This window comes from Cicer arietinum, chromosome 4, assembly GCF_000331145.2.
Source record: "Cicer arietinum cultivar CDC Frontier isolate Library 1 chromosome 4, Cicar.CDCFrontier_v2.0, whole genome shotgun sequence".
In the NCBI taxonomy this organism is placed as follows: Eukaryota; Viridiplantae; Streptophyta; class Magnoliopsida; order Fabales; family Fabaceae; genus Cicer; species Cicer arietinum.
In genome coordinates, this window is record NC_021163.2 from 52,443,521 (window position 1) to 52,464,276 (window position 20,756).

General features: G+C 31.9%; 4 protein-coding genes across 4 annotated transcripts; 2 read left to right on the plus strand and 2 right to left on the minus strand.

Moving 5' to 3' along the window:
* Positions 1 to 3,644: 3,644 nt before the first annotated feature.
* On the plus strand, positions 3,645 to 4,124 carry LOC101503517 (uncharacterized). Its single transcript, XM_027333597.1, has one exon. The coding sequence runs from the start codon at positions 3,645 to 3,647 to the stop codon at positions 4,122 to 4,124; it is 480 nt and encodes a 159-aa protein (XP_027189398.1).
* Positions 4,125 to 8,013: 3,889 nt separating this feature from the next.
* LOC101500107 (uncharacterized) lies at positions 8,014 to 9,740 on the plus strand. The gene is made up of 2 exons (XM_004498068.4): positions 8,014 to 8,571; positions 8,965 to 9,740. Exons 1-2 carry the CDS (start codon positions 8,206 to 8,208, stop codon positions 9,361 to 9,363), a joined length of 765 nt encoding a protein of 254 aa, XP_004498125.1. The 5' UTR covers positions 8,014 to 8,205; the 3' UTR covers positions 9,364 to 9,740.
* Positions 9,741 to 17,119: 7,379 nt separating this feature from the next.
* On the minus strand, positions 17,120 to 18,623 carry LOC140920107 (uncharacterized). Its single transcript, XM_073367426.1, has 6 exons — positions 18,507 to 18,623; positions 18,383 to 18,434; positions 18,160 to 18,263; positions 17,603 to 17,902; positions 17,439 to 17,511; positions 17,120 to 17,322 (listed from the first exon to the last, which is right to left on the minus strand). Exons 1-6 carry the CDS (start codon positions 18,621 to 18,623, stop codon positions 17,312 to 17,314), a joined length of 657 nt encoding a protein of 218 aa, XP_073223527.1. The 3' UTR covers positions 17,120 to 17,311.
* Positions 18,624 to 19,167: 544 nt separating this feature from the next.
* LOC101504167 (uncharacterized) lies at positions 19,168 to 20,359 on the minus strand. The gene is made up of 4 exons (XM_073367427.1): positions 20,218 to 20,359; positions 19,879 to 20,117; positions 19,390 to 19,608; positions 19,168 to 19,317 (listed from the first exon to the last, which is right to left on the minus strand). The coding sequence occupies exons 1-4, from the start codon at positions 20,357 to 20,359 to the stop codon at positions 19,183 to 19,185; spliced, it is 735 nt and encodes a 244-aa protein (XP_073223528.1). The 3' UTR covers positions 19,168 to 19,182.
* Between the last annotated feature and the right edge of the window lie 397 nt (positions 20,360 to 20,756).

Here is a 20,756-nt window from a genome sequence, read left to right on the forward strand (position 1 = left end):
TCCAATCCTGAATCACTACAAACAACCAATTAATCGAGAAAAGAAGATAACCCGTTTTGACCTGATTCTTGTCACATACAACCAATTGTTGCCTCACCTACTCTAGAATTCAATGGTAGTCCTAAAACCAATGAAACCTTTGGAACCACCATACCCAAAATAGTACAACCCAAATGCCAAATGTGAATACCATGCAGAAGTCGTAGGGCATTCCATCGAAGATTGTCAATCCCTAAAATCTAAAGTGCAAAAATTGATTAATGCAAGATGGCTTACCTTCAAAGAAGACGGTCCCAACGTAGGGAGTAATCCTTTACCGGGCCAATGGAATACCTATGTCAATGTTATTGAAGATGAAATAAACCAATGCGCAAAGGATGATCATGTATTGACCATAAAGCCGTACATGAAAAATAATAGATCTTTCCAAAGACCATTGGAAATCCTCTATAGAAAAGAGAATCTTAAACCAACTCTTCACGGGCCAAATGCAATAATTGTTCAAGAACCAACCCCTTTTCCTTATCAAAATACTAAAGCGGTACCATGGAATTATGAAGTCACATTCTACTTGGCCAGTCATCAATCAAATGATAGCTGTGAACCTAAAGGAACTGATATCACCAACATTTTAGTGATTGGTGGGATGACTCGGAGTGGTCGAGTATACGCTTCTAAACAACTTAGGAAAAAGGAAGGTCATGGAGAAAAAAGGGAAAGAAGCAATGTATCGTGCCATAAAGGACAAGAAATTAGCACCCAAAAAATGGTGCTTGAAGGAGAAGCTAACGAATGTTTGAAATTTATCAAGCAAAGTGAATATAAGGTGGTGGATCAGCTAAATAAAACCTCTTCCAAGATATATGTTCTCTCCTTGTTATTGAACTCTGAAGCACATAAAAGGGCACTCATGAAAGTTTTAAATGAGGCCCATGTTACTCAAGATATCATTGTCGACCAGTTTGATGGAGTTATCGATAATATCACCGCTAGTAGTTGTCTGTGTTTTAGCGATGGCGAATTACCAGTTGAAGGGACATAGCATAATAAAGCACTACACATCTTTGTGAAGTGTCACGATCATATTCTTGCACATGTGCTAGTTGACAATGGTTCGTCATTAAATGTTATGTCAAAATCGATACTTCAAAGCGATTTGTTGATTGAGCGTGTATGAAGCTCAATACTATGGTGGTGAAAGCATTTGATGGATCCAGGAGACAAGTTATTGGTGAGATGGACTTGCTGGTTCAAATCAGACCCTATAACTTTGGAATAACTTTCCAAGTGATGTATATTAAACCAGCATACAGTTGCCTTTTAGGGAGGCCGTGGATTCATGCTGTTGGAGTAGTGACATCCACTCTCCATAAAAAACTAAAGTTTATAGTGAACGATAAACTAATAATAATATTTGGGGAAGAAGATATGATAGTGAGTCATCTATCTTCCATGAGTTACATCGAAGACACGGAGGAAGCCAAATAGACTTCTTTCCAAGCATTAGAAATTGCCAATGCATTCTTCATGGGTGAAGGATCTCGCTTAAAAGAACCAAAATTGTCTATCACATCTTTGAAGTCTACCAAAACCATGTTGGAAGGAAGAATTTTTGTTAAATTAGGGAAATTGTTGGAAATACCAAAGAAGAAAAATATGTATGAGTTGGGATATTTACCTACCAAAGTAGATAAAGAAAAGGCTGTGATAGAAAAAAGGGAAAACAAGAAGACTGGTCTGGAAAACTAGGTACCGATTTAACAAAATATTCCTATTTGTGACATTTGCCAAACCCTTCAAAGCGCCGAAATAATATATGTTGATCAGGTGCCTGTTGTGGTACAATAATATGTTAATGATGGTACCCTCAAATTAGTGTACACTTATCCTCCAAACATCAGTCCCAACAATTGGAAGATCATCGAGGTTCTCGCATTTGTTAATTCATGTTCAAAGTAATTATGTATTTCAACTCCTTTTTCTCTGCCCAAAGCTATAAGGATAATTAATTAGGGCACATGTATTTCCATTTCGTTCTCATTATCAATAAATACATTTTTTAATTCTACAACCGTCTTCTTTTCTATTCTTCTTTTCTTTTCTTAAAATGGCAATCTTTATTCATATTTTCCTTTTTCCTTTTTTTTTTCTTAATTTGAACAATGCAGAGTAAAAATGAATGTGTTGAAAATAACAGCGCTAAAATCCCTTCTTGTAATTTTGAGTGTCCAATTAATCATGTTGATGAGGATTGTGAAGACGATTTTGAGCCTCCTCTGAACTAGAAAGGCTAATCGAACAGGAAGCTAAGATAACCCAACCCTATCAAGAACCTGTTGAGGTGATCAATTAGGGGACTGAGTTTGATAAGAAAGAAATTAAAATTGGTATGTGAATGAAAAAATGTGAATGAGAGAAGCTGACTAAACTTTTGTCTGACTATGTGGCCGTCTTTGCATGGTCATATCAGAATATTCCTAGGCTAGATACTAACATAGTTGAACACAAGCTACCGCTCAAGCCTGAATGTGCTCCAATTAAACAAAAGTTGAGAAGGATGAGGCCTGATATGTCACTTAAAATTAGGGAAGAAGTTAAGAAGCAATTTGATGTTGATTTCTTAGCAGTAGCAAAATATCCCCAATGGGTGGCTAATATTGTCCCAGTTCCAAAGAAGGATGGAAAGGTTCGAATGTGCATTGATTATCGGGATTTAAATAAAGCTAGTCCTAAAGACGATTTTCCTCTGTCTTATATTGGTGTCCTAATGGATAGCACAACTCAATATTCTATTTTCTCCTTCATGGATGGTTTCTCAAGGTACAATCAAATCAAGATGGCTCCTGAGGATATGGAAAAAAACCACATTCATCACACAATGGGGAACTTTCTGTTATAAAGTGATGTCATTTGAATTGAATAATGCTAGGGCAACTTATGAAAGAGAAATGGCTACTTTGTTTCATGACATGATGCATAAGGAGATAGAGGTTTACGTGGACGATATGATTACAAAGTCTCGTACTGAAGAAGACCATGTTGTTAACCTTCAAAAATTGTTTGTGCGACTAAAGAAGTTGAGACTTCGATGAAACCCTGTAAATGCACTTTTTGTGCGAGATCAGGAAAGTTACTTGGGTTTACCATTAGTCAAAAAGGGATAGAGGTAGACCCAAGTAAAGTAAGAGCAATACAAAAAATGTCGGCTCTGCGCACGGAAAAAGAGGTTTGCGACTTTTTGGGTAGATTGAATTACATGTGCAGGTTCATATCATATCTAATCGCTACATGCGGGCCAATTTTCATGTTGTTGCGCAAGGACCAAAAGGTTGAATGGAATGAAAATTGTCAAAAAAATTTTGAAAAGATTAAGCAATACTTGTCAAAGCCTCCAATCTTAGTGTCTCGTGTCCCTGAGAAACCGCTTATTATGTATTTAATAGTACTTGACGAGTCAATGTTGTGTACTGGAGCAACATGATGAATCTGGTAAGGAAGAACATGTTATTTATTATTTAAGCTAAACGTTCACCAGATGTGAAATAAGGTATTCGTTGGTTGAACAAACATGTTGTGCATTAGCATGGGCTGCTCGTTGGTTGAGGTAATACATGTTATGTCATACAACACGGTTGGTGTCTAAAATGGACCCAATTAAGTACATCTTTGAAAATCATATTCTTACTAGAAGGATTGCCCGTTGGCAGATATTATTATCAGAATACGACTTCGTATATGTTACACATAACGATATCAAAGGAAGTGCACTAGTTGAGTATTTGGCCCAACAACCTGTAGAAGGTTATCAATCAATGCCGTGTGAATTTCCCGATGAAGGCATAATGACTTTTTTCAAAGATACTGAATCACCCGACAAAGAGAAATGGACGTTGGTGTTTGGTGGTGCTTCTAATGCATTAGGGCATGGAATTGGAGCCATTTTGATTTCCCTAGAGAACCAATTAATTCCATTTACGGCTAGATTGTGTTTTAATTGCACAAACAATATTGCAAAATATGAGGCATGTGCTATTGGCATTGAAACAATTGTTGAATCAAAGGTAAAAATTCTTGAGGTATATGGAGACTTATTGTTGGTGATCCATCAGACGAAAGGAGAGTAGGAAACTCGAGATTCCAAATTGATTTTGTATCATGCGCATATCAAAGAATTGATAGAACACTTAGAGAAAATCACTTTTCATCATATTCCTCGAGAAGAAAACCAATTGGCTGACGCTCTGGCCACATTGTCATCAAAGTTCAAAATGCACATCGGTCAAGATATGCCGGTCGTAAAAATTCAATAAAAGGGTAAGCCTGCATATTGTTTATCAATAGAAGAAGAGTCTGACGACAAGCCATGGTTTTATGATATCAAATTCTATGTCAAAAATAAGGAATATCCATTGGGTGTTTCAAAGAACAACAATAGGGTTTTAAGGAAGTTGTCAATGAACTTATTCTTAAATGGTGATGTGCTTTATAAAAATAAATCATGATATGGTTCTCCTCAATGTGTGGATCAAGCGGAAGTAGTGAAAATCATTCAAGAGGTTCATAAAAGTTCTTTCAGAACTCAGGCAAATGGGCACACAATGGCAAGAAAAATCTTAAGGGCTGGCTACTATTGGTTGACCATGGAGTCTGATTGCTTTAGTTTCATAAAGAAATGTCATAAATGTCAAATTTATGCTTATAAAGTACATGTACCACCCACATATTTGAATTTTTTAACATCACCATGGCTATTTTCAATGTGGGGAATGGATGTTATTAGACTCATCGAGCCTAAGGCTTCAAATGGGTACCGTTTTATCCTAGTAGCTATTGATTATTTCATAAAATGGGTTGAAGCCGTTTCTTATGCCAACGTGACGAGAAATGTGGTTATCAGATTCATCAAAAGAGAATTGATTTGTCGATATAGCTTGCCAAATAAAATAATCATTGATAACGTGACTAATCTGAATAACAAAATGATGAAAGAGTTGTGTGATAGTTTCAAAATTTAGCACCATAATTCCTCTCCATATCATCCAAAAATGAATGAGGCTGGAGAAGCAACAAATAAGAATATCAAGAAGATCATACAAAAGATGGTGGAAACATATAAGGATTGACATGAAATGCTTCCCTTTGCATTAAATGGCTATAGAACCTCTGTTCGCACCTCAACAGAGGCAAATCCTTTCTCATTGGTGTATGGAATGGAAGCAGTACTTCCCATTGAAGTTGAAATTCCCTCTATCAAAGTCTTGATGGAAACAAAAGTAGAAGATGCATAATGGGTTCAATCACGATATGACCAATTGAATCTCATAGAAGAGAAAAGAATGATAGCTTTATCCCATGGTCATCTATATCAAAAAAGACTTAAAAAAGCATAGGAGAATAAAGTTTATCATTGAGAGTTTCAAGGAGGGGACTTAGTGTTAAAGAAAATATTGCTCATAAAAAAAGATTCTCGTGGAAAATGGACTCCAAACTATGATAGACCATATGGTGTAAAAAAAGCTTTCTTTGAGGGAGCTCTAATACTCGCAGAAATGGATGGAGAGGAGCTTTCACTTCCAGTAAATTCAGATGCAGTTAAAAAATATTATGCTTGAAAAAAAAGTTAAATAAAAATAATTGAGCTCGAAAGCTTCATAGTTAGCTTCTCAAAGTTCACCATCGTAGTCTCGATTCCCGATTCTTCGTTCTACCTATCAGGTATCTCTTCAAATTTCATTTCTCTGTTTTTTTTTGTTGAAATATCATTCATTCTAGTATGAACATTTTATTTTATTGAGAAAGTGGAGTAAATGTTTTTTTTTTTGAACCTTTTCTTTTGCTGTAAAAGATGAATGGGAAACCGTACCTAGCAGCGTGCTTTTATTGAGTATGACATGTTTTACTTCAAGGAAGCGTGATTGGTTTAATTCAGACTTAAATGTGAGAAAGATGTTAAAAAAGAGAAAATTGTTAATTCGGCGTGATCATAAGTACCAAATGTTTGTTTAATGCTATTAAAGTATTATTATTGATGTTTTATAATATCATCTAAATTTATTTAATATCCGACATAAATGATTAATTAGATGTGACATTTGTTAACCTTTGATTTTTTAGGACACAAGTTGTGACAACTTGATAGTTCTAAATCTCATCTTCACATATAAATTAATAAATTAAAACTCATAAACAAATTAATAAATAAAAATTATTATCAAAAGGTTGACTAGAAACGACATCATTTTAATCCATAAGTTGGAGAACATAAATTATACTACTTGATAGTTCTAAAACTTATTTTTATAAATAAATAAATCTAAAATCAACTTTTTAAATTTGATTAATTAAATGTGACATTTTTATTCTTCGAGTTGTTAAAATACAAGTTGTACTATTTGATGATTTTGAAACTCAATTTTAAAACCGATAATAATATAAAATATTCATAAGAGGTTTAAATTAGATGTGACATATTTTTACTCCTTGAATTTTTGAGACACAAGTTGTACAACTTGATAGTCTTAAAACTCAATTTTTTCAAAATAATTATTCAAACCAAACAAGCTCTGTCATTTTTTTTTGTTCTCTGTCAAAACAGACTCCTTTTTTATCAACAACAAAAACGCAATTTCTTTCAAGCAATCAACACATCCACATTTTATACCTAAAAACTACGTAGCTTTGATTTCTCCATCGCACCAGGAAGATACGTAAGAACAAGATTGCACTCTTGTCAAACATAATAATAATAATAATAATAATAATAATAATAATAATAATAATAATAAAATTTTCTTTTTTTCTCTATGTTTTAAATATACTTTTATGATTAAATTATTTTATATTAAAATTATACTTGTATTATAAAAAGGAGAGATAAATTTATATAAGTTAACATTAATTTTGCACAATTAATTATAGGTAACCGTATTTTAACGGATGTTGTAGGGTTTTAATATCTTTCATACGCATAATCGACTCACGAACTCAAAATTTGGTTTCAAATACCATTTTGTTTATATTTTTTATTTTTAAGGATTTCTCAATATTTTCCTTATTTTAAAATAAATTTTAGTTGCGACTCCATTGAATTTGAGAAACACTTGAAATTTTAAGCCGCTACAAGTGATCCTAGTTCCACAAAATAGTGAATAACTCAAAAAATTTAGGTGTTGGGTAAAACTCAAAAAATGTACCCATCTTACCCTGGTGATTCGGTTCCAAAAAATATTTGCTTATTTAGGATGTTGCACTTTAGTTATTTTGATACTTGCAATCATTTTATGCAATTTCCAGAACCTTGTTACCTTGGTTATATTGATGCTTGCAATGAAAGTTTTTATGATAAATTTTGTGATTTTTATATTCTCGTTAATTGTATTTTACTATAAAAAAATAGTTTTTTTATCATCAATTTTGTGATTTTGCTAAAAAAGATAGCAAAAATAGGTTTTGCTATATTTTTTGGGAAAAATTATGGTTGTGCATTTTATTAAAAAAAATACGATAATTCACCATTATCAATTAAATTAAAAAAAAAAGTTTAATATCCAACTCAACTCAATCAAAAAAATGAACAATTTGACCCACTCTAACCATGTAACAAACTAATTTTTTTTTATCAGTCTAATCCCAATATTCTCTACACGATTTTGGTTTTAATTTTGGTCAAATCCACTAAAACCCACCTATGTATTGCCTTAAGAAATTCTATACGAAGTTGTAAACATTTGGATGTGAACATTGTCCCATTTCGTCACCCTTAGTCGCGACAAGGCATGCACGTAATAAGCAAAAGGATTCATTTTATTTATTTATTTAATAAGCAAAAGCCTCCATATTGAAAATTGGAGCGAAGGCATAGAATAAGTTATAAATTAATGGGGAGAAATAAAATAAAATTGGAAACGTGAGGAAGGTGTAAACGTGTATTAGACTAAAATGACAAAGTCCAAGTCTACCATAAACCACAACTTCATTTATCAAAAGAATTAAAACACATTCTATATAAAAACATTAAAACACAATTTCCCATACCATACCCCTCAAATATTATAATCATGCTTTCATCATCATCAAGGGACTAAACCGTATACATAATTCCGGTCTCAAAAATCCACCATCAACTTCATAAATCATAATTATCATGTTCATCTCTCATTCCTATAGCTAGCACTATTATTTTTCTTTTTTGTTTTTTTTTTTGCCATGGCCAAAATCAACAAAAACACAAATACTACTCAATATTCAAAATCAAAAACTTCTATTTTTCTTTGTTGTTTTAGATCCCACTTACCAAATAAACCCTCAACGATTAAAGAGACTAACTCTATTCCAAAGCAAAAGAGAAGTAGTTGGTTTTCATGGAGAAGGATTCGAATTAAAACAAAGTCAACGTCCAAAACGGTGCCGCTTGAAGCTTCATTCTCTAATGTTAAAGCTCAATATTCAAAGTCTCGGTCAAAGTCAACAATTCTTCATGGTAAAAAGTCTCAAGCTCCGGCAACCAACCCTCCACCGTCAACTCAGCCGCCTACGGTGCTCCCCTCCACTCCATATTATACACCCACCCAGGTATATATCTATATAAACATCACTTTTCCCCCCGAGTTTAAACTCGAGTTTTCTAATTCTTAATCCTTAATTTAAACTAATTAATAAAATCAAAATTATAATTAAAAAATTATATATTTAATCTAAATATGATCGTACATGTGATTTTCAAATACTTTTTATTTTTATTTTTATTTTATTTTAGAGGAAATAATGTTATTAAGAATATAATCACAATTAAGCAGTAGTGAATTGGTAAGTTTAATATTTATATATGTTCAATAAAATAATTTTTATCAAATTTTTTTTATCAGAATTTAATTTTTTTATTAAATCAATATTTTGATAGTACATTTTTTAGTTAATAATAGTATCTTTTAATATTTGAGTTTTGTTTGTTAATGTTTGGTTCAGACAAGGCACGGTCCAAATCCGAACAATAACATTGCAGAGGATCACACGCGCGAACAACGACCAAAACGACAGGATCGGAGGCTGTCGTCTACAATAAAAACCAAAACGACATCAAAGAACCTAAAAAACGCGCGAAGCTCGTACGATTCTATAGTTGGAATGTCCGTACTAGTTGTAACATTAGTGATAATGATATTTTGGGGTCGTTTTTGTGCCATCCTTTGCACTTCTGCTTGGTTGTATTTTATCCCTCGTTTAAGGAATAATGTTGTTGTAAACGACGATGATATTGGTCCCAAAGTGAAGTCAAACGACATCGTGGATTTAGATTCGGAGGAGTATAAGAAAAAAGTGATTATGGAAGGACTTCTTGGGAGAAATAATCGAGGTAACATATGATGATATAATGAAGATTCTTGTGATTTTCTGTATGGTAGGCCAGTTGGTGGGTTCTTCGTTCATCTTGTCGTCTATTACTGGCTGCTTCAAATTTTGTCTATATTAATAATTAGTACTATATTTATACAATATTATATATACTCCTTCTAGAGTGAATTATAATAAAAAAACGCATTAGAAAAGTTGATGTATTTATTTTAAATTTAAGTTAGATAGATAAAAAATTAATGTATTTAACTTAAATTTAAATTACATACATTAATTTTTTGAATATCATTATTGTTTATATTTTATTTTAGAGGGAGTATATAAAAAAATTTGTAAATTAATGAATTTATGTTAGAATAGATTATTATATATATAACTTTGTTCTTTAATTTTTTCTTGACACATCTTTGTTGTTTGTGTAAAACTTTTTTTTATTAAACTTATGTAAATTACAAATATCATGTCTTATATTACCAATGAATTACAAATACATTTGTCAAAAAAAAAAAAAAAAATAGTAGTTCCTTATCTCAAACCTTAGATAGATTCTATGTTTATTAGAGTTTATAATTTAATCAATATCAATCTAAATTCACAAGAGACGATTTACAATTTAATCCTATATCAATCATAGTTTATAACTCTCTTGCCTACGATGTAAATTGATGCACTTGATCGGTTGATTTACAATAAAATCTAATAACTTTCAATATATATAGAGGGTTTTTAATTTTCTCATCATTTTCAAATACTTTTTGTTAAAATTGAATACTTTTTGTTAATTGCTCATCATCCAATAAAAATGGAAAGAAAGTAATTCACATAATGGTTTTTTCTTATTCCAAAATAAGAAAGAAAGGCTCCTTATATATTACAGTTTGGAGACCTAACAAACTCTCATCTAAGTTTACTAGCTATATTATTTAATTACTAAATAATAACTAACTATTAAAACAGAAAGTTTATGAATTTAGGAAGCTCTAACAGAAAGCTTATTCCAAAATAAAACAGAAAGCAATTTACCAATTAAACGACGAAAAACAATAGGGTCAGAAAGAGGATCGCCAGAAGTTGTGTGTAATTTGAGAGTAGGATCCATGGGTGTGGATGAAGGCTTGCAAGCCAAGAGACCCGTGTCCTCCAATAAATCCAAAGCGTATTTGCGTTGACAAACTGAGATGCCTTTGGAGTTCCTTGCAATTTCAAAGCCTAGAAAATATTTAACAACACCCAAATCTTTAATACTAAATTTGGAATGCAAGACAGATTTGAGACGTGTGATTTCATTCATATCATCATCTGCAAGTAGAAGATTATCCACATAAATTAATATAATAGTAAAACCAACAGATGTCTGTTTTGTAAACAAGGAATGATCGGCTTTGGATTGAAGAAAGCCAAGCTCAATCAAAGTGTTGCAAAGTTTAGAGTTCCATTGACGACTTGCTTGTTTCAATCCATAAAGTGATCGTTTGAGTTTACAAACCAGATTTCTATTCTCAATATGAAGACCAGGAGGTATTTTCATGTAAACATCCTCAACCAAATCTCCATGGAGAAAAGCAATGTTAATGTCTAATTAAAATAAAAACCAGTTGTTAGAAGCAGCAACAGATAACAACAATCGTAAAGTAGTCATTTTTATCACAAGACTAAAAGTTTCTAAATAATCAAGGCCTTCAGTTTGGCTGAAGCCTTTGGCCACAAGTCGAGCTTTATAACGCTCGGTAGACCCATCAGCGTAAAATTTTAACTTAAAAATCCATTTACAACCAATGGCAGACTTATTAGGAGGCAATGTAGTTAATTCCCATGTGTCATTGGAATTGAGAGCATCAAGTTCAGATTGTATAGCCAGCCTCCAATTTTTGTCTTTAATAGCAGTAGAATAACAAGAAGGCTCTTTAATTGTGGAAATTGTTAAAGAAAAAATTCTATGAGGTGAGGACAAATGATCATAAGAAACATAATTAGAAATAGGATAGATAGTACCTGATTGTTGCATGGAAGAACCAAAAAATTTAGGGGTTGTACCTGTCAATAACTCACAATGATAGTCTTGAAGATATGAAGGTGGGTTAATTGTCCTACCAGATTTTCTAGTTGGTATCATAGATGGGGAAGGTTGGTTGGGGACAGGAGTAATAGGGCTGGTTGAAGCACTAGAATTGGGCAAAATGGCAGGGCTAGAGGATGGTATGATACTGTCCAAAGGAGTCCCTATGGTGGGTGACTCAACTGAAGTAGAAATAGAAGATTGGAAAAGCATATCATTATTGTCAGGGGTGTGAATGTCAAATGTGAAGTCATGTGATATAGGATTGGTTGTAGGAAAAACAATACCCTGTTTGTTTTGATTGACAATAAGAAAAGGAAAAACATTTTCAAAGAATATAACATCACGTGAAACAAAAATCTCCTTATTGTGTAAATCAAAAAGAACATGGCCTTTTGTACCAGGTTTATGTCCTAAATTAATGCATTTGCGAGAACGAAAGTCAAATTTCTTTCTATTAGACTTTAAAGTAGAAGTATAACACAAGCAACCAAACACTCTCAACTCAGAAATATCAGGCAAACGATCATACAAAACATGATACGGAGAGTCAAACTTAAGAAATTTAGATGGCAATCTATTGATTAAAAAAACTGAATGAATGATAGAATGAGCCCAAAATTTAATAGACAAATGTGATTGAAACATGATGGCACGTGCAACAGTTAAGATGTGTTGATGCTTGCGCTCAACAATGCCGTTTTGTTGAGGCGTTTCTATACATGAAGTTTGATGGATAATCCCATGAGATTGATAAAAGTCCTTAAGAGAAAATTCGGTTCCATTGTCAGAACGTATTCATTTCACAGTTTTACCAAACTGAGTTTTGACCATGGAAACAAAAGATTTAACTAAAGAAGAGGTTTCATACTTCAATTTCATGAGATAAATCCAACAAAAACGAGACTTATCATCAACAATAGTTAAAAAATACTTGAAACCAAAAATAGATGGCACATAAAAAGCACCCCAAATATCCATATGAATAAAGTCAAAACAAAAATCTGCAACAGTAATACTATGGGGAAAAGGTAATCTCTTATGCTTAGCTTTAAAACAAACATCACAAGCAGAGTGACACTTAGGGAATTTAACAAAAGGGAAACTTTTATTAATATGCGTCAAAGTATCATTAGATGGGTGACCAAAATGGTGGTGCCAAATATTACAAACAGAACCTATGACATTTGCTAAACAATTACCAAAATTACAAGTATTGGGAGGGGAATCAGCAATAGGGGAACAACGATCAGACAATAAGTATAATCAATGAATAAGATCAGCTGTACCAATCCTCTTCTGAGTAAGATTGTCCTGTATCCAACACTTATGAGCATAAAAAAACAAGTGACAATTAAGAGAAGTTGTCAAGCATGGAATAGAGATAAGATTACAAGAAAACTCAGGAATAAAGAGAACATCACACATATAAAAATCAGCCGTAAAATAAATAGTTCCAGCTAGTTCAGTGACTATGGTACATCCATTAGGCAATTTAATATGAACAGAATTAATACGTTTGGGGGATTGAAACAAAGAAGCAGTAAAACAAACATGATTTGTGGCTCCAGTGTCTAATATCCATGAATTGGCATTATTAATATTGAAGACATGAGAAAAAGAAAAAGAACCTGATTGTGCAGGATTTACTAAATGGTTGACACTTGAAGAAGGGTGAAGTAAGGAAAGAAGAGCCTTTTGTTGTTCGGGTGTGAAACCAAAATGTAAATCACTAGAAGGCTCATCGAGAGATTGTGACTTTTGATCATCGACAATGTTAACAGAATCAGCAGCACAAACCTTAGCAGAGTTGTTACCATTCTTGTGAAAATGAGGGGGAAAACCATGTTTTCGGAAACAAACCTCCACAGTATGGCCATGATGATTACAATGAGTACAATAACGAGAACCGCGACCACGACCACGACCCTTAGGCAAACCTCCACTATGATTAGAAATGGCAGCAATGGTAGGAGACTCCTCAGGATTAGGAAAAAGATGTCTTTCTTGTTGTACTAACAGAAGATACCTTGTTTATACTAGGAAGAGGATCCATTAACATCACTTGAGATCGAACTGCAGAGTATTGCTCATTAAGGCCTTTTAGAAAACGAATTACATAATCCTCATCACGATATTCACGAATCTTGGGAATTAGGGCACACGAACATTTCATATTACAAGAACAAGAAGGTAAAGGACGAAAATTTCTAACTCTTGCCACAATTGCTTTAGTTTGGTATAGTAAGAAGTAATTGAAGAATCACCTTGACGAAGGCTATAAATTTCTTCTTGCAAATCAGAAATCCTAAAAACATCACCTTGATGATACCTTTCACGAAGTTCAGCCCATATTTCAGAAACAGATTCCATCCACATGACGCTTTGGGCAATTTCACGTTCCAATGAATTGGTGATCCAAGACATGAGCATAGTGTTGCAACGATCCCACGCGATTGAAAGACGATCAATATTTGGAGGACGAGGAAGAGCACCGGTCACAAATCCTAATTTATTTTTCGATCTGAGAGTGACGATCATGGAGCGCGACCAAGAATGGTAGTTGGTGGCGGAGAGCGGCGGAGAAACTAGGGCAACACTTGGATTGTCGTTGGGATGCATGAAATACGGATCTAACATATCATGTTGATAGCTGTGATTCAGAGACAGATTGGGTCTAGAAGGGGATGGTTCTTGATGTTCTGAGGTATCCATGGAGGACGAAGAAGATTGTTCGTTGTCGGAGGCCATAAAGAAGAGGAAAAAAAAACAAGCAAAAGAAATAGGAAATGAAAGGAAATGAAAGAGGAAAAAAAAATCAGAGTGTATTCACTGATACCATGTTAAAATTGAATACTTTTTGTTAATTGCTCATCATCCAATAAAAATGGAAAGAAAGTAATTCACATAATGGTTTTTTCTTATTCCAAAATAAGAAAGAAAGGCTCCTTATATATTACAGTTTGGAGACCTAACAAACTCTCCTCTAAGTTTACTAGCTATATTATTTAATTACTAAATAATAACTAACTATTAAAACAGAAAGTTTATGAATTTAGGAAGCTCTAACACTTTTTTTTGAATATTTTCAAATCAATTTGAACTTAGTTTTTTTCTGACATAATGATTTTGGATTCACCAAGTCATTTTTCTTCTTTTCTTTCATCATATGGACATTCAATAGAACTATCTCATGATGCCTTTTCTCATGCTATTTTTATGGCACAAATTGTTGTCTGACCAACAATAATTTCTTTGATGTGTTTTGTGTGGATGTTCGTCAATTTCTTCATTTGAAGTGAATTTCCATTTATAGAGCTTGAGAAAAGAATCGTTTAGAAATAGTTGTTTAAAATAGTCGTTCATGTTGTATATGTTGTAGAATAAGACTTGCAAAACTAACACTACATTTTAGATTGTCATTGTATAGTCAATAGAGTCAAATCCTTCACAAAGATTTGTTATTTAGTGCTTAAACTCCTATAGCGTAAGAGTGCTTATATTTCTATTGTCTGATACTTCACTCATATCAAATAATGTCATCACCATATGTATATGCTATCTTATGATCTTACTGTATGATGTTGTGCCCTTGTATTTCAAGGTACTTTATGTTGGTGTAAACCCTATCGATAATCTATTTTACATAGATTATTATTATTATTATTATTATTATTATTATTATTATTATTATTATTATTATTATTATCATAGATTTAATTCATATATATATTTAATTATATATATAAGATATCATTTATTTTGTTATTAACCGTATTATATAATAAAATTCTTAGAATAGATAATTCGTTTAATAGAACATAAAGTGTGACTTAATCGTGAGACTTTATTGAACATTAAGAACACTATTCTTAAAGTTCTATAGTCAAAGTATTATTGTTAATTACGACAACAATAATATATCGAGACTATTATGTAAGTAGACTGATGACCACATCTCACGAGGTATGAATATGAGATATCAAATCATCACATTGATACAAATATTAGGGATAATAATTATACTGGATTTCCCTATCATGAGAATGCTATATAAATATTGTGTAAGTGTCATTAGTGATTCTCATGTGACCATAATGAGTAGTATTTCGACTTAAAGTCACTACAATCTCTGCATGCGGAGTTGTAGGCTTTAAGCCCATCAAATATTACCTATAATAGGGCAATCATAAAGGTGGTTATTAGATATGCAGTAAATCATGTGGAGTGGTGTAAAATATGTAGATATGATTCGTCTCTCATACATAACAGGAGTTATATTTTGGGCTTATCAATATAGTGATATCATGGAAATGCATGGCCATGTTGGAATGAACCAATATGCGATATTGGTCCATTGGTATTTACACGTTTACTCTTGGATCGATAGGATCAAAAAATAAATAATTGGACATTATAAGGATGACACACATTATTATTTGTGTTCGATTAGACATTTGGAGAAGGGAAAATTAATGCACGGCAAATTGTGGTCGCGGTAATGTCAAGGTCGTATCACCGATTTTTTCATTAATTGAGTAGCAATGATGCATTGCTAGATGCCAAATAAATGAGAGCCTATCGAGTCACACGGTAGAATGGTTAAATTGAAAAGTAAATATTTAATTTAATTATTATTTAATTAAATAAAAGAACAAGGTCCGCTAACGTAGAAACGATCGCTATATATGATATATTGTGCCTCCTCTAAACAAAATAAAAAACCTAGAATGTCTAGTTTTTGTTGTGTCTTCTTACTGTGGTCGTCAGCTGACACATACACTATTCTAAAGCGATCATTCATGTGAACCAAATAGAGACATTGTCATTATTGTGTTGGTGATTTGTCTCCTTTATGCTTGAAGAGATAAATACATGAGCCATTCTAGTGAAATTTTGTGCTTACGTGATCCTTGACTAAAGAAAATTTTTTTGCTCATAAAAATGATTTTAAAAAGAGTTTTAAAGTCTATCTCATAATTCCCCAACACTTTAGAGTGTGATGTCACCAGATAATAAGGTGCTCAACTTATTATTTGACTTTTCTATTTATTATCTATACACATAAGCAAATATTGTCGGAAATTATTCTCTTGCTATGTATTGTTTTTTTATCATCATAGTACTAAGATAAGTATTGTATCAAGATAAATATTGTTCCAGTAATCTCCCTCTTTATTATGATGACAAACAATCATTCAATTGGTGAATAATTTTCTTTATATTTAGATAAAAAAATTCGTATTTTTCAGGGGAGTTCCTCCAAACTACAAGAAATTGAACGTTTAGCGACAGTGAAAATCTGTATGTAAACGTATAAAAACCGTAGGGATAGGCAAAATTACCTATACCGACGGGGTTTCTTTTCGTGGTATATAATCGCCCAATGCCTACGGATTTTCCTCGTGGCTATAGGGTATAGTGACAGAATTTTTTCCGTTGCGGTAAACATTTGATTTTACCTACGGATATTTCATTGTTGGTATATACTTTAGTCATAATTTATAAAAATTATACCTACGGTTTTGATTCTGTTGCTATACATTTAAGTGACAACTTTTTTCTGTTGGTATAGGTTTTAAGAGTAATTAATTTATTATAAATATTAATTTTTTGTTATCAACAAAAATTATATAATAATTTAAAATTTATTTTATAAAATTAACCAAATATAAATATACAATGAAATATATATATATCTAAGACTCAAAATAAAATAAAAAGTGTTCATTGTATATATTAAAAATTAACATAAAAGTCTTACAACGATAAAACAAAATCCTAAACCTCAAAAAATAGACATTTAAAATAGACATCTTGTGTCATACATAACAATCTCAAAAAATATTAAGAAATTGAGTCCACTAAATTGCCAATATTCCATCTTCAACAACAAATTAGCTTTTAATCTTCACCTACAATCAATAAAATAACAAATGAATAAATACACGATTCCACATAAAAATATTACTAATAAAATAGAGAAAATGTTAATGATTTTAATTAAAATTAACTAATACTATCTAATTACCATTTTCATTATTTTCGTTGTTGTTTGGACTAAGTGAATTCAAATGGTTTTGAGCACTAGTAGCATCAGGAACCTATCACAAAAAATAGAAAATATTACTTATGAAAAATACGATTATGGAACTTATGAAGTTAGTTGGATAAGATTAATAACTTATGATATACCTGTCTTGCAGCTTGTATTATATCATTAACATCTGCTCCAGAAAATCGATTTTGAATTAAAGTCATCACATTTGCTAACAAGTTTTCCATATTCTTAACTCTTTCGCGCAACTCTTCATTTTCAGATGCACAAACCTTCGATTTTTTAGAATGAGGAATCTTGCCCATACATCGCACACGTCCGTTTTTATCAGGTCCTTGTACTTGATAAAATATGTCATCCTTCCAAGACATAGAACCTTGTGTGTCTTGGGTTGATTGAGAAGTTCCAGCCTCATTATTATGTTTTTTTAGTTCTTCCTAAAAAATAAAATAAAAATTATTAATGATTGAAAATACCAAATTGAAATTGACATTCAAAGCATGTAGTACTACAATAAGATCCAATTAAAAAACTTCAACATTGCATATAGGCTAACAAATACAAAATCTCCTAAATGGTCAAGTAAAAATCCAATACAATCATCATACATTTGAAAATAAAATTCAGCACTTTGTCAAACTTAATTTATACACATTTTATATATTGGTACCGTTTAATTATTATCAAAACTTACAATCAATCTTGCAGCCTTTCCATTGACAATTGCTCCATCTTTACGAGTGCGGGTATCAATGTAAATCTCTTTACGTCCAGGCAACACTCCTTTGCCCTTTTTATCTACAACCAAATAAATAAGTTAAATGCATTTCATTTTTAATTTAAATTAAAGCCATAAAAATAGAAATAGAAATAAACCTTCTCATCAATAAACTTTGGGAGACTTTTTGAACCCATACAATGAACATCTTCAAATTTAGCACGATTTTGCCTATTAATTTTACTTATTTTCTGCAATTGAAATAAAATATTAGTCTTAATAATAAACTCTTTAATATATTACTCATAATATATACGACTTACTTGTCCTTCATCAGAAAACCAATGATGAACCAAACCACGATATTGATTTGGGTCAACCCTATCATCTGGTACAAGAGATGCAACTTCTTCTTCTGTTTTAGTAGGGTCATATGCCATTGACTTTTAGAATGAGGAATCTTGCCCATACATCGCACACGTCCGTTTTTATCAGGTCCTTGTACTTGATAAAATATGTCATCCTTCCAAGACATAGAACCTTGTGTGTCTTGGGTTGATTGAGAAGTTTCAGCCTCATTATTATGTTTTTTGAGTTCTTCCTAAAAAATAAAATAAAAATTATTAATGATTGAAAATACCAAATTGAAATTGACATTCAAAGCATGTAGTACTACAATAAGATCCAATTAAAAAACTTCAACATTGCATATAGGCTAACAAATACAAAATCTCCTAAAAGATCAAGTAAAAACCCAATACAATAATCATACATTTGAAAATAAAATTCAGCACTTTGTCAAACTTAATTTATACACATTTTATATATTGGTACCGTTTAATTATTATCAAAACTTACAATCAATTTTGCAGCCTTTTCATTGACAATTGTTCCATCTTTTCGAGTACGGGTATCAATGTAAATCTCTTTACGTCCAGACAACACTCCTTTTTCCTTTTTTATCTACAACCAAATAAATAAGTTAAATGCATTTCATATTTAATTTAAATTAAAGCCATAAAAATAGAAATAGAAATAAACCTTCTCATCAATAAACTTTGGGAGACTTTTTGAACCCATACAATGAACATCTTCAAATTTAGCACGATTTTTCCTATTAATTTTACTTATTTTCTGCAATTGAAATAAAATATTAGTCTAAACAATAAACTCATTAATATATTACTCATAATATATACGACTTACTTGTCCTTTATCAGAAAACCAATGATGAACCAAACCACGATATTGATTTGGGTCAACCCTATCATCTGGTACAAGAGATGCAACTTCTTCTTCTGTTTTAGTAGGGTTATATGCCATTGACTTTAGATCACCCTTCCATTGCCTCCATTTCTCATTCAGCTCAGATTTTAACATTTCTCTTGTTAAGTCATTTATTGGAGGAACAAACTCAAATTTACTCTACACAATAAGAGATGTTAAAGAAACATGTTATATTAGTTAAATGTATTCTTACAGTTATCAACATGTTATGATGTAGTTTGAGTGTGCTAAACATCTATATTCTTAAACTATAAGTATGATTATAAATTGTTAATCCATCAAATATTCCTAACATCATCATTGTACATCAAACATGTTAGAGCACAAAAACTAAAAAACATGTTAATTGTACATCTCAATTGACTTCTTAAAAAAATGTTATATTAGTTAAATGAATAATCATAATACCTCTATTAATTTCAACATTTCTTCTTTGTAATCATTTGGCATAACTTTCCATGACTTGTAGTTGATAGGAGCATATTGATACCTTCTAGCTACGCTACCAATGAAACGAGTTAGAGTTGTCCCTTCCTCACCAATGGGTCGACCATATTTGTCCAAATTAACGATTATTAAATCACCATGTTCCATTTCCCATACATCTAACATTTTTGTAGGACCTCTAGCCCGTTTAGGCTCTACTTCTACAAACAAAACAAAAGGACAATAACATTATGTGTGCATATAAGTCATAATAAAAATAATATAAATAAAACTTCAAAACAAAGAATATATAATTAATACCTTTTTCAATTTGTTCTTCTTCAACTTCTATATCAGAGGGAATTGAGTGAGATTCTACAGACTCACGTATGACACCTTCTGCATGACAAGGACTAGAACGAGTTTCTGCAACATTACTTCCTTCTACATTGAATTGGCACATTTTGTACAATGACACATTATTTCTCCATTGATTTGTGAATTTTGAAAAGCAAATTCAAGAAATTCATTAACTCCTCGAATATATTCTTCACTTTGTTTTGATGGATCATCCATTCTCTATAAGCCATTTGGAAAAATTAATTGAAAATGGATGATGCAAATTTTAATAATCAATAAGTTTTTTTTCCTTTTTTGGTTTTAACACGGAGAACAATTAAAGACAAAGGCAACTAAAATTATAATCAAATTTCAAGCACATAATGCAAGTCCTAAAAAATGAAAAAGCTGAAAATTCGAATGCACAACTTGCTAAGTTAATGGAAACACAACCACAATATCAAAGTGCCACAAACACACTTGCTAAAATTAGAGAAAACTATTCCGCTCTTGTTTTTGCT

Bases quoted from the DNA above. Each gene is read 5' to 3' on its own strand.
- LOC101503517 (XM_027333597.1), top strand. From the start codon at position 3,645: ATGGACCCAATTAAGTACATCTTTGAAAATCATATTCTTACTAGAAGG.
- LOC101500107 (XM_004498068.4), top strand. From the start codon at position 8,206: ATGGCCAAAATCAACAAAAACACAAATACTACTCAATATTCAAAATCA. The intron at 8,572-8,964 runs GTATATATCTAT...TGTTTGGTTCAG, and splicing joins CATATTATACACCCACCCAG to ACAAGGCACGGTCCAAATCC.
- LOC140920107 (XM_073367426.1), bottom strand. From the start codon at position 18,623: ATGGCATATGACCCTACTAAAACAGAAGAAGAAGTTGCATCTCTTGTA. The intron at 18,435-18,506 runs GTAAGTCGTATA...TTTCAATTGCAG, and splicing joins GGTTTTCTGATGAAGGACAA to AAAATAAGTAAAATTAATAG. The intron at 17,512-17,602 runs GTATATCATAAG...TTTTTGTGATAG, and splicing joins TAATACAAGCTGCAAGACAG to GTTCCTGATGCTACTAGTGC.
- LOC101504167 (XM_073367427.1), bottom strand. From the start codon at position 20,359: ATGTGCCAATTCAATGTAGAAGGAAGTAATGTTGCAGAAACTCGTTCT. The intron at 20,118-20,217 runs GTATTAATTATA...TTTTGTTTGTAG, and splicing joins AGAAGAACAAATTGAAAAAG to AAGTAGAGCCTAAACGGGCT. The intron at 19,318-19,389 runs GTAAGTCGTATA...TTTCAATTGCAG, and splicing joins GGTTTTCTGATAAAGGACAA to AAAATAAGTAAAATTAATAG.